Raw genomic sequence first — 14936 nt, 5'->3', positions numbered from 1 at the left:
TGTATCAACACGTAAACATAAATACTGATGTTTCCTAACTGCATAGTAAACAATCCATAATGCCTACCACCACGAGTACCCCATGTAGCGGCTTCCAATCCACACTGTGTAGTAGCCTAATTGCCCAGTTATTATCATCAAATTGTTACATCTGGGTCTGTTGTCCGCCCGGTGCGGTCCCTGATTGCCTGTTCATTTTGGTCCAGACACTTGGCTTCCCCTGTTTGGCAACGCTGGAGGTGGTTGCCTAGGCGACGTTTACTGTCCGCAGCATGAAAGCGTCATGCGCATGACGTGAGGAATCAGCTGACATTGACGCGCGTCCAATGACTCCGTCCATTGCAATACTCTTAAATGTGTGCGGGCTTCGCAGAACGCTGCTTCTAATCGTAGCGTTACTTTGATTCTGCTTCTATCCTGTTTCCTGAGACCCAGACTTTCATTATGAGTTGCCTTCCCCTGCTCCTTTTTGTCTTGTCTCCACCGAACGTGGACTACTCAGTACACCCACGAATTGCCCTGTTTATCGTTCGGTTTTGATGCATTGATTCATTTGATACCAGGAAGCCGCAGAATACATGTGTTCCTCCACACAATTCTATTGAAGTACTTGCCTGGTATTAGCTTGGGAGACCCAACCTCAAATCCAATCCGACCAGTATCCTGGCACTCGCATTCCTCGCTACACCTGCTGGATGCACCACCGTAGCAACATACATGATCAAAGATATACTCTACGGTTAAGCCAGCGTTTAGCCTCCTGCTAAACAAATATACCTTCCTGCCTACCAAATTACCAAACAAACGCACCTCACTATTGAACCTGGTTGTCTGGTTTTTCTGAACTGCACTACACTTGATTCCTCCATTCCATTGAACTCCTCTCCATTGGATCCTTCATAAGTGCATCTCTGAACGCTCTGCTGTCGAAGCACCACCCCGACACTAGTAGCGACCCTCGTTCCGCCCGGGGAGATTCCCTTTACTAATCTACTCATGTGTTATTTTCTCTTTACGTTGTTTTGGATTACGAAACAGAACCATATCCAATTATGGGTAAGCCCTTTGGGGGGACTGTGCTATCTATAGTGGGTAACCTAGGAATAGTGGGTTGATTGTTTTCTTATATCTCTTTAGGTTCAGCCTTTCTAATCCAAGTACACCAATTACCAGGTACAAGTCACTGCCTCTAGTTTTGTGCATAGTGCAATCAATCTTATATTGTTTGGTAACCCATTGTCCTTTCAATTGCAGAATTGGTGTGGCGGTGTGGGTGTTCCCCGCTCTTTAGGGTAATCAACCCCTCTATCTGTTTTCATCTAGCCGATGAGGTATATTACCAAAAAGAGTAACCTCAAGTTGAGGAGGCCTGGTTCGGGGTGCTATCCCAGCTTAGGCTGAAAAGAGATGTTTCCAAGTGGCTCCTTCTTGTCAGTCGACTCGAGGTATTGTGAGCAATGCCCCGGCCTGTTCAGCTTTGTGGTGAGTAACACAAATGTACAACCGTCATTGTGCAACAAAAATAGATTATGTAGAAGCTTAGCAGGGAAACGACAATCTCTTTTGCATAACAGTAGAAGGACAAGGCAAACACGTCAGTATAATTATGACGCCTACCATGGCCTAGGATTAGATAAAGTGGAGGACCTTCACCATCCTGGGCAATCGAACAGTTGGTACTCTGATATGAGTGCCATGGGAAGGCGAACAACCAATGGGAGTTACTACGTGTGTTCCTTAATACAGCAGGCATCCAGGGCACCCAAAGTCTTAGTACCCCAAGAGGCACCTCTAGTAGAGTCACAATGTCTCATCCACCTTGCACTATATAGGATAAAGGACACGTTTCAGGCATGCACAGTAAAAATGAAACTTCTCCCACCAAATGAGAGGAAATGCAAAAAGGTATTGCAGGACACAAACTGTTTCAAAGAGCCATTCCTGGCTATTGATGGCACAAGCTTTGCGGAAAACAAATGGAAGGAATCAACCTTTATGTGCAAGGTTTAGGGGCTCTGAGGCCTCTCTGATGAAAAACTGGACTTTGTAGAAAACACATGTGCAGAACTATGGACAGAGCACATCATAAAGCTAACGTGGGTTACAGTTCTTGAAAAACCAATCAAGGTACATCAAGAGGAAAATGATTTACTCTGTTTCTATGGTGAAGGAAAAATATCCGAGGGCTCTAAGAAACATTGCAACAGAACCATCATCAACCAGATCTCAGAAAAGTCACTGCTGCACTAATGGACTATTACTGGGTTTGCAGCAAAAAGGCATACTTGCACCTCCCATCATCCTGTAGGGACTACTATGCACTTGCAACACTACATTCTGGATTGGTGGTACCAAAGGAACACCTTAAGGGGGGCTGTTGCCTGCAGATGGACAAATGGCACAGAGACCAACTGAAACGCCACCCTCAGCTCCACCCCCCATCTTTTGCATACTGTCGGAAAATCAACAACATGATCACCTGTTCTGGAAAAGGCGCTCCTCGAACTACATGTCTCAAGAGTCATCTGACCTACTCACACAGATTCCAATGAATACAAACTTTTCAATTCAGCAGAGACATTTTTTGCATCCCTCGTGCCCAGCATCTAAACAAGAGCAAATGCCAAGTGGCTACAGATCATCTGGTGGGAGCTGATCCAGTTGGCAAATGACACTGAAGAAGGGTTCAACATTATCAAGGTGGAAATAAGAGCACTCCGACTAATGACCATGCAGAACCGCTATGTCCTCGACCTCCTCCCATCCATGGAGGGCGTGGTTTGTGTTAGGCAGAAACCTGTGCAGTTCCCTTTGGGACCACTGCAAAAGATTTAGGACTACAGGTGTTTGGCAGTAAACCCACTTGGTAGCAGTCTGTACCACACAGATTCACTTGGTAGCTGTGGCTGAGCAGTCAGACATCCCTCAAGAAGAGTTAAGCAGTATACAGAGTATTCACAATAGGTCAAGAGAGCATAGTAGAACAAGTAAACACTGACCAGGGCTTGGTGTAAAAGAGATTATTATTTATTTAAAACCACATCTAGAAAAACACACAGGCAATAATACTAAGCAATTTAAAAACACAGTCACTAAAAGATATACACTCCCTTAAAAGAATATTAGACAAGTCTTAAGTCAAGCCCCACTTATTTTTAGACAGCGGTGAGCGCTTAACGTAGATGGCACTCTAATAGTTTGTTTTAGAAAAGGGAGAGAAGAGCCGAGAACAAGTTGAAACAGATCCCAACACTTTTATCAGAACATAACAAGAGGGAAAGGCAAAGTAAAACCGTGAAGTTAGAGTTCAAGCAGCCGGATCCACTTTCAGAGGATCCAAACGAAATGTGTCCAAGGTCACACGGTTGCAGTGCACAAAAGTCTTGTAAAGTTTCAAAAAGGAGTTGGACCAAAGAAAGGTTAAGGGGTTATTATTACCTTGTAGCAATCTTTAGAAAGGGAGGCCTGGCGGACACGGTACCTTAAAGTGGTGAGAACGCTCCAGCGGGGGCAGTTGTTCCTGGCAGCGGGTGCAAGTCGGTGCTTCGTCCAGGGGAAGAGGGGATCTCGTCGTGGAGGAAGACAGGAGTCTGTTGCACTGCCAGGGAAGAAACCAGCCACAGAGTTTCTCAGGTACAAGGAGCGGTCCGGTGATTCGCGGTTCAGTGGTGAGTGGCTATCCGGCTGCCGGGGTGCTTGGCACGGGCAGTTCGACCACAAACCGGGCTGGGGTGCGAAGAAAGGAAGGTAAACTGGTTGTGCCCACCAGTCAGGGGAAGAAGCCTCACCAGCCGGGAGATCTTCTCTGTCGTCGGGAAGTGGTGAGTCGGTTCTGCAGGGCTCCACCGGTGGTGTCGTCGTGGTAGGTCGGCTCAGCTTCTCCCTCGTCGGATTCTCAGGTCCTGTGGCGCCTTCTGAAGTTCCAGTCCCCAAAGCCCTGCTTTTATGCAGAAAATCCCCATTCACTCAGCCTAGCTGTCACTCAAACATGCTAAGTGGTGAGCCGGCCGGCTCACCACTTGGGCCAATCACACAAGAGTGCGACTTGAGTTACCAAGGTAACTCAGTCCAGGGTGCCTAAACCCCCTCCCACACCCCCTGTGGTACCCAGACAGAGTGGCACCACTTTTGGAGGCTTCTGTGGAGAAGCCCGCCAAAAAGTGGAACAAAGGGCTCGACTTGGGTTGGAGTCACAGAAGAGAACACAAACGCCATTTTAGAATCGAGTCTTGGCAAAAAATACCAACCGGCGAATTAATATTAATTAAATAAACCGGCGGTATGTTCGAGGCTATGAGAATTAAATAATTAAAGTTGGTAGCCTCGAACAACGGGAAAATCCCATAGGAAACTATTTGCGGTCCAATATAAAAAGTAGTTTCCACTGCCACCAGCCAAAACTCGATCAGGGGGGACGGAGACGTGCCCCCTCGACTAACAGACCACGGGGCAATCGAATTGCCCCGACCAGTATGTCCACAATATGATGGTTTGTCCTGGTTTCTGTTAATAATTTGGGACTAGTAAAGCCATTTACATGCCCTGGGAGACAGTCAGTCCCAGGGTATGGAGTCTATGGTGGGGTGTCACTATGACACCCCTGTGTTACTGCACGGAGGGTGCTGTGTAACACACATAGGAAAAACACATGAGACCCTATGGAGTAAAGGACCCCATAGCCCATAAAACACATTACCAGTCAAAGGAATACCATAAATCATGTCCAAGAGTGGGAGAAAAAGAGTCTCACTCTTGGCAGGAGGAATAAAACAGCTCCAGAAATCCAGCAAAGCTGCTGGGGGACTCACTAGGTTAGGAAATTCAGCCTAAAGAGAGAATTCTCCCTAACAGTTTGCTAAAAGATCGGCAGTTCATGTTGCACGTTTGTTCCTTCTGCAGACACTGAAAACTGAACATTTTCACACGTGATAGCAGCAGTACATGAACTTGGCGCATAGATGAAGAAGGAAGCCGGAGTGCAGGAAAATGACTGGCTCAACATGGCATTTGGCTGGGTACCCTCATGGCTTGGGACAACAATGAAGATACTAATACCCATCATCGTGTTCATCTTGCTGATCTTTTGTGTGTGCCAGTTGGGTCATCGATGGTGTTCAAAAGCAGTACCTAATAGTGCAATGATGATGGTGACTATTGGTAATAGACATAGTAATAAGGTGCCTTACAATACTCAGGAAGCACAAATACAAACAGGAGAGAGTGAGGGGCCCAAATATCGCATGGTAGCAATATACCACACTGAGGATGAGGTAGACAATTATTATCATACAACTATTACACAACCCCCAGACCTTTGTAATTACAAAGAAGTATGGGCAGACATGGATGGGGATGGGATGACCTGTACTCCTGAAGAATATGCACGTCGTGGGGAGAGTTTAAGAAGCATGTGCTGAGCATGGATGCCTATAAATGGTAGCCCTGCCTGGGAGGAAGCAGAAAGAAGAGCAAATGAATGTAGAAAGACTGGCAGAGGGTATTTGTTAATGTAGGAGTAATGAAAGGGGGGAATGTTGGGAAGGAGATGGTCCTATCCCACCCCCCTAGCCACCACCAAAGAGAATAAACTTCATTGCAGCCATGCGGGGCAAAGCTCCCTCTTTGACTGTAAGGTAATAGCCCTATAATATAGCGAAGTAGGTGAATAACGTTACCCATGCCTTGGCATTACGAATCCATTTTGTACCAAGCCTAAACGGCATCTTTTTAATAAGCCCGAAATCCACCACTCTGTGAGGCTGCGGCACTCACACCTCCAGCCTCTCTCACAAAGGGACCAAGCCATCCACACACCAGACCGGCTCAGCACAAGACTTGTTCCAACAGAGGTTCATCCGTTCACTGTTCTTTCAATGTTGCAATTACCTAGTATCGTGTCTCAAAGAATGCGCTCTGCAGAGAGCGTGGGACTGAAACAGGCCCCAGCACAAATGCCCATCCATCTCCACTAAACTGCCCATGCCCCTCACCCTCCGCCCCCGCCAGGCCAGAGCCCACTGGTCCCCAACACCCCCAATTCCTTTCATGCTGATAAACATCTAACCCCCTCACTTTGGCCATTCCAGAACACCCACCATAGACCTAATTCTGAGCAGCAATATATTCTCCCAATAGCAACACACATCTGTTCGTATCATGAGGCACTAGGGAAGGTAGAGGGTAGATCAAGCCCCCAGGAGAGACTCATGGGTGCCGGTACTGCACTATCAATGAAGCCCTGAATGTGGAGGCCAGCATGTCAATATATTATCCCCTCTGTTCAAAGGACCCCCTTGCATGTGATGTTCAGTTATCTGCCATTATTCATGAATTGTCAGTTCCTGTTGTTTAGCTTAGATTAGTTAATAATGTAACACTCGCCGAATTGACCTTAGCCGCGGAGATGAGCCCAGCTGACCCACGTGCACTAAGATCATCCCATATAGAGCAGGCCATTATATAGGTCCCCCACCAACCAGCAACTCAATACCTGTCTTAGTCCCTTTGCTGGCATTTTATATATTATATAAAAACTATGTTATCCTTGGAATACTATCTCTTGGTCTCATTCCCTGACAGGGTGTGTTATATTATATTATTATAATTATTGGGACACGTGTATTAGGTGGGTGCCTTCACTTCTTATCAGAAATAATGCTTGAATTGATTTGGATGGTAAACAGAAAAAAGGTCCTAATTTCTTGATCACTTTACATGTTAACATTTCAGATATCGCTTTCCGAAAAACAAAGCATTCAGTTTGGTCCTAAGGAAGGAACCCAGGTGGCCTTGAAATCTAGCAGCCAAGAATATGAGTCAACCAAATAAAGGTACCATCAATGTGAGATTGTGTTGTGTTCTTCTTTTTTAAAACAAGCAGTACTAGGTGACAGCATATCTGTGGTAGACAAAGTACTGTTATACACATGCAAAAACACAGTAATCTACAAACTTACAGTTACATCCTGGAATTGGAGACGCATTGCTGTGCCAGATGGCTGAGGTCTGCTCGTAATCTCCAATATGGTTCTGAGCAGAATATCCAGAAGGCTGCTCACAATGAAATCAACTTCTTCCAATACGGATTTCTCCTAAAAAAGATCAAGTGATATATTCTATAGTTGCATATGCTTGATATTTATTTACACATTTGCACTGTAACATATAGTTACACATGGGATGGTGTTCCAGCCCATACAGTAGTTATATCTAAGAAATGCATGTCCCATTGTAAGGAATGGGCGTCACTCATATGATGCTCCTTCCTGCAACTAAATCGGCCATTCCACCTTCATTTCTACTTCGTCAATGCTAGTGGTATTGGTTTTGTTGTTCATTCGCATCATTCCTTCTGTGCACTTCTCCATTCAAGCAGACACTTATCTCTCCTCCCCCCATTCTCTTTACAGATTCCCTACCTACCCTGTGAAGCCCAGCCCCCTCTGACATCAGATTCCCGTTTTTCAATTAATGCCAAATGCTGTTTTTTGCCAATACCAAACTAATCTGATTCCCCCTTCTTCACTCACTCCAAAATAATTTCATCGGCTATTTCTTCAAGTGCCAACTCTGTTCTCCCCTGACCATCCTGCAAGTTTCAGGGTTCATTTTGAAAGCAAAGTGCAGCAATCGACCCTCATTAACCCACTTGCCATATCTAGTACATTGAAACAGTCCTATCCCCAAGTTTGAAATCCATACCCTTGCAACAGGTTAAAGAAAAATGATACCGTAAACAAATGTGTATATTTTGAAAGTTATATATATTGTTATAGTTTTCTCAACATTTGTCATAGTGTCTGGACACAATGGGCTTCATTACGGGTGCGGCAGTAACCCTGCCGGTACTACCGGGCGGTCTGCCGCCAGACCCGGTAAGATTTACTGACGCCTGACTTCTTGGTGCCATCGGCCCATTATGAGTCCGGTGGCCGGAAGTCAGGTGCCGACAAATGTGTAAATCCTCATTCCCATAGAGTCCCATAGATACTCTATGGTAGTGGGGACATGGAAGCACTGGCACCGTTGCTAACGCTGCCAGTGTTCCCATGACAGGTTTGCCTACTGTGACCGTTGCGCCCGGCAGGGTCAGACCTGTCGGGCACAGCGGCTCCGGCAGTCAAAAACGTAGTTCGCCGGTCCAGAAACAAGGGTGCCTTTGAGTTTACCGGCAGTTTCCAGACCGGCAAACTTGTCATGAGGCCCAATGTTTGAGATATCATTAATATATTCTAGGAACTCTAATTCTACTGCAAATTTCAGCATTAACTGAATTTTTTAGCTTCTCTTTTTCAATTTGCCTCAGGTGTTCTGACCCAAGTTCCAGCATTCACTTTCTCTGTGTCAACTTTCACAGGGGGTACCCGACTCAGAGTTGTGGAAGCCTGCAGCCACCACTTAATGAAAAATAATGTACTAATTGTTGGGAATGGTGAAAACTATGAAATGAGAGGGCAAAACCGGGATACATTGCATCAGTGGGGTGGGAGCCGTAGGCCCATCGCTTAACTAGGATATGAGTGGAAGTGTGTGTCAGCCGCCATCTTTACCCAGAAGGAGAAATTACTTACTGGTAATGTTCTTTATATGGATTCTTCTCCAACAGATTACTCATCTGATAGCTTTCCAGCGTCAGCTGCTCAGAAACATTTCACCCAGGGGTGCAGCACGACTCAACCTCGACCGTGCCACTCCTTGATTGCAGACGTGACGTCAGCCATACATATACTATGCCACTGTGCCCCATACCTCTGTTCCCCACCTTTTTACTCCCAAGCTCAGTAGCCGCGGAGGAAGAAGCCACAGAATTCAGCTTGATGACAGCAAAAAAGCACATCACTTTTTCTTGTTGGTGAGGAACAGATACCGTACCGAAAGCAACCGACAGTACCCAATCAAAGAGGCATCAAACCTGCATAACTCCGAATCGTCATCACCTCCATAGCAGAGAACAACCAGAAAATGGCATTAGAACCCTTTCCTAGTGGGGCATTACGGGTGGGTGATGAGGAATCTGTGGGAGAAGAATCCATAGAAAGGACATTAGCTCTAAGTAATTTCACCTTCAATGGATTGTATTCTTCTGAAGATTCCTCATCCGATAGACTCCCAAAGCAGTACAGAGTGCAGAGGTAGGATGAAAGCCCTCAGACAAGGAATGTCTGCAACACCGCTCTACCGAATCGAGTATCAACACTCTATGCCACATCTAAGCAGTAATGCTCAGTGAACTTGTAGCTGCTCGACATATCTCCGTCACTGTCGCACTGCTTATCAAGGCAGATGATGCTGCCACACCCCTGGTAAAATGTGCCTCGATGCCTGGGGGCAGATCTTTTCCCGCTCTTTTAGAACACACTCCAATGCAAAGAATTATCCAGTGAGAAATCGTCTGCTTGGACACAGCCAGACGAGAGAGAGAGAGAGAGTGAGAGAGAGAGAGAGAGAGAGAGAGAGAGAGAGAGAGAGAGAGAGAGAGAGAGCTCAAAGAGTTGGTCCTCATGCCTAAATTCTGCTATCCTAGCTATATACAAGCTGAGCGCTTTCTTATGGTTCAGCCTGTCTATCCTTTCCTCATCCTCAGAGAGAAGTGGAGGAGTATGAGGGTGAGCACTGCTGGGACAAGGACACTCAAGGAGTCCATGCACTGGACCATGAAGCATGGCAGTGCGGTGCGGCATGGAAACCCGAGCAGTCTCACACAGGAGTGGAGCCCCCGAGGGCCTCGACATCACAGCGGAGTGGAGCGACCGGCATGCGAAGCAAGTTATGGCGCCCAGATCCAGTAGACAACAGGACAGAGGAACACGTAAAGAAGCCAGGTGAGGGAACGGCTCAAGGAGCACAGACGGTCCACCTGCAGTGTCCGAGGGACGGGTGGAAGCCCTCAGGGATCATGGGAGGGGTCAGTCCGTGAGAAACAGCGGGATGGGAAGGTATCATGGTGGCTGGGGAAAGGGATAAGGATAAAAGGGGTGGAACTTGCTATTTCATTAACAGTGAAAAGGGACAAGAGACAATGGGCCTCATTACGAGTCCGGCGGTAACCGCGGCAGTAAAACCGCCTTGTTACCGCCAGACTCGTATTACCATTCCGCCTCCGTGACTCCCGGAAATACCAGGGCATTACGACCCTGGTGTCCTGGGAATCCCGGAGGCGGAATGGTGTAAATCCCAATTACCATTAAGTCCCATAGGACTCGTTGGGAATGGGGAAGTGGAAACACCGGCACCATCTCGTGATGGTGCTGGTGTTTCCACGTCCGCCTGCAGGCGGGAGATGTTCAACCCGCCATGTCAGACCTGGCGGGACGATCACCTCCCGCCTGCAGGACTCGGGATCGGGCGGTCCGGAATTAACAGTGGCGGCGGGTTTACCGCCACTGTTAATTCCGGACCGCCCGACCTGTAATGAGGCCCAATGGGTGCTGAATGGTTAAAAGCAGACTCTTGGGGGATAAAAGCAGGCTTACCGGATACATTGGGCCTCATTACACGGAAGGCGGTGAGCCATGGCGCTATTAGCGCCATGGCTCATGCCGGTAAAATACTGGCACCGCCTTGGCGGAAAGGGGATCTACCGCCCCATTCCAAGGTTGGTGGGGCGGTAAATCCCCCTTCCGCCATTGCCCTTCCCCATTCCCATTTCTGCCCACTACGGCTCTATGGGAATGGGGAAGGCGCTAATTACGGCACCGCAATTTTGCGGTGCCGTAATTAGCTCCGAGGTCCCTTAGCGGGTTGGTTTTTAACGCCTGCAAAAAGCAGGCGTTAAAGCACCAACCCGCTAAGGGACCTCGTAGTAAGGCAGTAATGGTAAACGGTCACCGTTACCATTAACGGTGGCCGTTAACCATTACCGCCTTCCGTGTAATGAGGCCCATTGTCTCATTGGGACTTCTTCAATTCCAGGAAGAGGACACCACCAGTGACGGCTCAGGATAATATTGGGCGTACGAGACTGAAGGAACTACACACAGCAAATCAGAGAATATTGAGGGTTCAACCTTACCTTTATGCTCTCCTGTCACAGAGAAGACGTACGTCTTTGCGTGAAGAAACCTGAAAATTGTACTTGAGCCAGAGTGTCACCTTTCACTTAATAAAGAGCTCTTGAACTATACCGGTGTCAGTCTATCTTTCCCCTAAAAGGAGGATAGACCACTGGCAAACCAATGCGCTGGGACATGTGAAACCACTTTTGGCAGAAATTTAGGACATACCTTAAGAGAAACCTTCTCCTTCCAAAAATGCAGGAATGGCACCAGGAAAGCTGTTTTCAGGGCAAGTAACCTCACAGAACGCGAATGATATATATATGATATGATATGATATGGCATTTATAACGCGTCTATACACAAGTGTTTCGAAGGTGTGCTTGAATGGGCTCTAACGGTGCAACCATCAAAAAGGTAAATACCAAATTGAGGTGCCACTCCACCAGAAAGGCGTCCCGTAGCGCCCCGTTCGCTGGGAATTCCGTTGAGCAAAACTGATGGCACTTCGCATTGGCCCTCGTGGCAAACAGATCTACTGCTGGGAAACCTCAAAGGGCAAAGATCTCTTTGAGAAATTCCAGGCACACTTCCCACTCATGTGAGCTCGTGCTCTGCCTGCTCAGAGAGTTTGCTCTCCGCTCCCGCCAAATGGGCAGCCAAAATGGAGATCCAGTTCTCCAGAAACCAGAACCATAGCTAAAGCGCCTCCCTGCTTAGGGGCAGGGACCGCGCACACACCCTGCTTGTTGTGGTAGTGCATGGCCACTGTATTGTCCGTCAGGACGAGGACCTGTTTCCCCTTGAGGGAAGGCGCAAAGGCCATCAGGGCTAACCTGATCACCTGCAACTCCTGCCTGTTGAAATTCCAGAGGCATTCCATTGGCAACCAAAGGCCACTCACCTGTAGATCCCCACCGTGAGTGCCCCAATCCTTCTAGGACACATCCATCGCAAACTGGGCCTGATGCCACGGTGGCCCAAAGCGTTCCCTCACCATCATGCTCTCTCTACTGGCTCACCCAGAAAGGTTGTTGGCCACCGACCTAGTCACCTTGAGAATGTCCTTCATGGTGTTCAAGCACTGCACCACTGACTCCTCAGCAGCCAATGCAGAGATCACATCTGCAGTCTTGTCTCTGCCAACCAGGAAAAGGTGAAGGAAGGAAGCCACGGGTGGACTGTCATGCTCGGGAGAATGTCAACCATTTGCCTGAGACTGGTGACTCTTTCTTCGAGGGCAAAGCCTTCCCCACCGTGTTTCCAGGACAGCTCAGTGAAATTGAAGCTTTGGCGTTGGTGTTACTGGGGACTTCTGGAAGTTCAGTGAGAAGGCCAAACAGGGATGCAGAAAGCAGGTTTCCTCAAGCGGAGTCGATAACTACTCTGGAAACCTTCCTCGGATCAACAAGTCATCCAGATATGCAAATACGTAAACAACAGATCTCCTGAGGTGCGCAGCCACCAATGTCATCAGCTTGGTGAAAACCCTTGGCGCAGAGTTTAAGCCAAAGAGGAGAACCTTGAACTGATTGGGAATTTCCCTGATGATGACTCTCAGAAACTGCCTGTGCTTTCAACTGATCAGCATATGGAAATAAGTGTCCTGAAAGTCCAGCGACATCAACAAGGCCTGGAGTTGTAGAACATGTAGAATTTCTTTCAACGTCACCATCCTGAACCTGTCCTTCCTCAGGTCCAGGATGGTACGCAGTCCTCCTCCTTGCTTGGATATCAGAAAGTAGCGCGAGTACCAGCCCGATCCTCTCTGCTTGGGTGGCACCTCTTCCATGGCACCCTTCAATAACAGGGCTTTCACTTCCTCCTGGAGCTCCTGTTCGAGTTGTTGTGAGGGGGGAGGTGGTTTGTATGGTGGTTTTCTTAGGAATGGTAGACAGCATCCCCATCTGATGAGCTGCAAGGCACAGGCATCAGCGGTTATTTCCTTCCTCCTGTGCGAGTGCTCAGAGATTCTCCTTCCAACCGGAGAAACATATGGGGAGAATTCAAAGTGACTTAGCGGGTACCGTCGCTCCTACCGCAGTCTTCTGCCACCTAGCTGTCCCTCTGCCTCATGCGGGATGTGAAAAAGGCCTCTAATCTAGCCTGGTTTGCGGCAGCGGTGCCTTTTTACCAAACAGGACATACCATACGTAACCTCTGTCCCTAAAGGAAAGGTGACTTGGCAGCTAACTTGGAGTCCTTGAATTTTTCAGCTTGCCATCAAACGCTATGTCCAGAAGTTTGGCTTGGACATTAGGTGAGAACTGTAAGGGTGCAGAGGTATGAGTCTGACACAGTGGTGGCATGCTTGTTGGCAAAGATTTATTATTTATATACAAAAGTAAAGAAAGAAAGAAAACCTATCTTGCCCTATTTCTAAGAGGGGTTGCCCTCCCTCAACAAAAAGACTAAGGAATCTGTCAGAATATCCAATGAAGTAAAATGTCCACTGTCCTGTGTCCAAACATATTTTCGTCCTTTAAACTCTAGATTAACTAAGGAAAAACTGGATGTCTTCTGGATCGAGAAGAAGGCGTCCACGTTCGGGATGCCAATTCGATGTTCAGTTCTTGATGAGAAAACAAGTTATTCTCCTATTAAACTAAAAAGTTCTTGAAGTTAATGCTCCTCCAAACATATACAAAAGCAACAGGATGGATTGGGAATAGTCTTCCCACCTCATTTCTTTAACAGTCTGTCTTATTTCACAAAAACACAGTTCCCAAGTATGAGGGGAGTGCGGGTGGGGGAGTCTCTTCCCCTTTTCTTTCTCCGGTTCACGATGTATCATCAAGTTTGGTTTACTATCCTGCCAGACTTGACTGTAGATCTTAGTGTTGCAGAAAATGTCCCTTCTTTTAGCAATGGACCCTCCACCCCTTATCTTCACTTCACGCAGCTCTCTCTCTTTTGTGGGTCCCAGAACCCTCTATGTTGTCTCAGAATCTTCCTGACTTGCTGTGGGGCTTCTCCCTCTTGTGTGTGGGTCCCAAGCCCCCTTATATTGTCTCTGGACCTCCCCGACTTTCTGTGGGCTCCAGTCCCTTGGTTGCATGCTTCTTCAGACTGATATGGGCCCTTGAACCCTGATGTACTGCTCGTGTGGGGCTTACACGACTTTGTATGGGTCTCAGACCAGACCATGGTGTGCTGCTGTTGTGGGGCTTCCCCGATTTAGTATGTGTCCCAGAACCTTTTTCCCAAGTGTATAGCATGTCATACACTGCCCTGGTGCAAACCTTCAGCCAGAGCCAGCAAATCTGCTTGGTTCGTGAATAAATCAGCTGCACAACTCCCCCACTCATTGGTTCAAAGCAAAAAGAGACCCAATAACCTTCCTCGTCATAAATCAACCTCATGGCATCAAACAATGCTGACTGAGATTCGGGATACAGGAACATTCGACCGTCACCTTTGCCAATGTCGGCGGAAACGCTCCAGCAAGGCCTCTCGGCAACGGAATTTGCTTTGCACAAGGGCGTACAACCTGGCATGGTTACCTTGGCACCAGAATCTCTGGGTGCAACTGGTGCCATACTCGCCTGCGGCATCGAGAACAGAGTCATAACTGCCGCAGATTTTTGGAAAAGCTGAAGCATTTTCTCCTTGAATGCCTCCCACTCTTCCTTTGGGGCATCCGAGTCGGCAGGAATTAACACGCTCCTCCGACGAGTCAGAGTCGTGTTTGCGCCGTTGGCATCTCTTCTTATTGTGGGAGTATGTGGAGGACCAATGGCGTGAACCGCCTCGGGAATGCAAACACTTCTTTGCCTTCTTAGGGTGCCTGTCCTCCTTTTTGGTGTGAGGTCTTTGGTGTCCCAGTCCAACATCTCAACGGATTGTCAAACAAAAATTCTCTCAAAAAAGAGAATGTTCCAAAATACAGTGTGTGGAATAAAGGAACTGAAGCACAGGGGCGCAGAAATGTAGCATATGTAC

At 47.6% G+C, this 14936-nt stretch overlaps 1 protein-coding gene across 4 annotated transcripts in view; it reads right to left on the bottom strand.

Moving 5' to 3' along the window:
- The window catches only part of DOCK4 (dedicator of cytokinesis 4), a 2129281-nt gene that overhangs the window by 972835 nt on the left and 1141510 nt on the right, over nt 1–14936 (bottom strand). For all 4 annotated transcript variants that reach the window (XM_069627915.1, XM_069627916.1, XM_069627917.1 and 1 more), the window contains exon 25: nt 6957–7091. In XM_069627915.1, coding sequence (XP_069484016.1) covers nt 6957–7091 — 135 coding nt within the window. The remainder of the gene's footprint in view (nt 1–6956; nt 7092–14936) is intronic.

This window comes from Ambystoma mexicanum, chromosome 12 (assembly GCF_040938575.1).
Source record: "Ambystoma mexicanum isolate Mex_15411 chromosome 12, UKY_AmexF1_1, whole genome shotgun sequence".
NCBI lineage: Eukaryota > Metazoa > Chordata > Amphibia > Caudata > Ambystomatidae > Ambystoma > Ambystoma mexicanum.
This window is presented reverse-complemented; position numbering and strand designations above follow the sequence as displayed.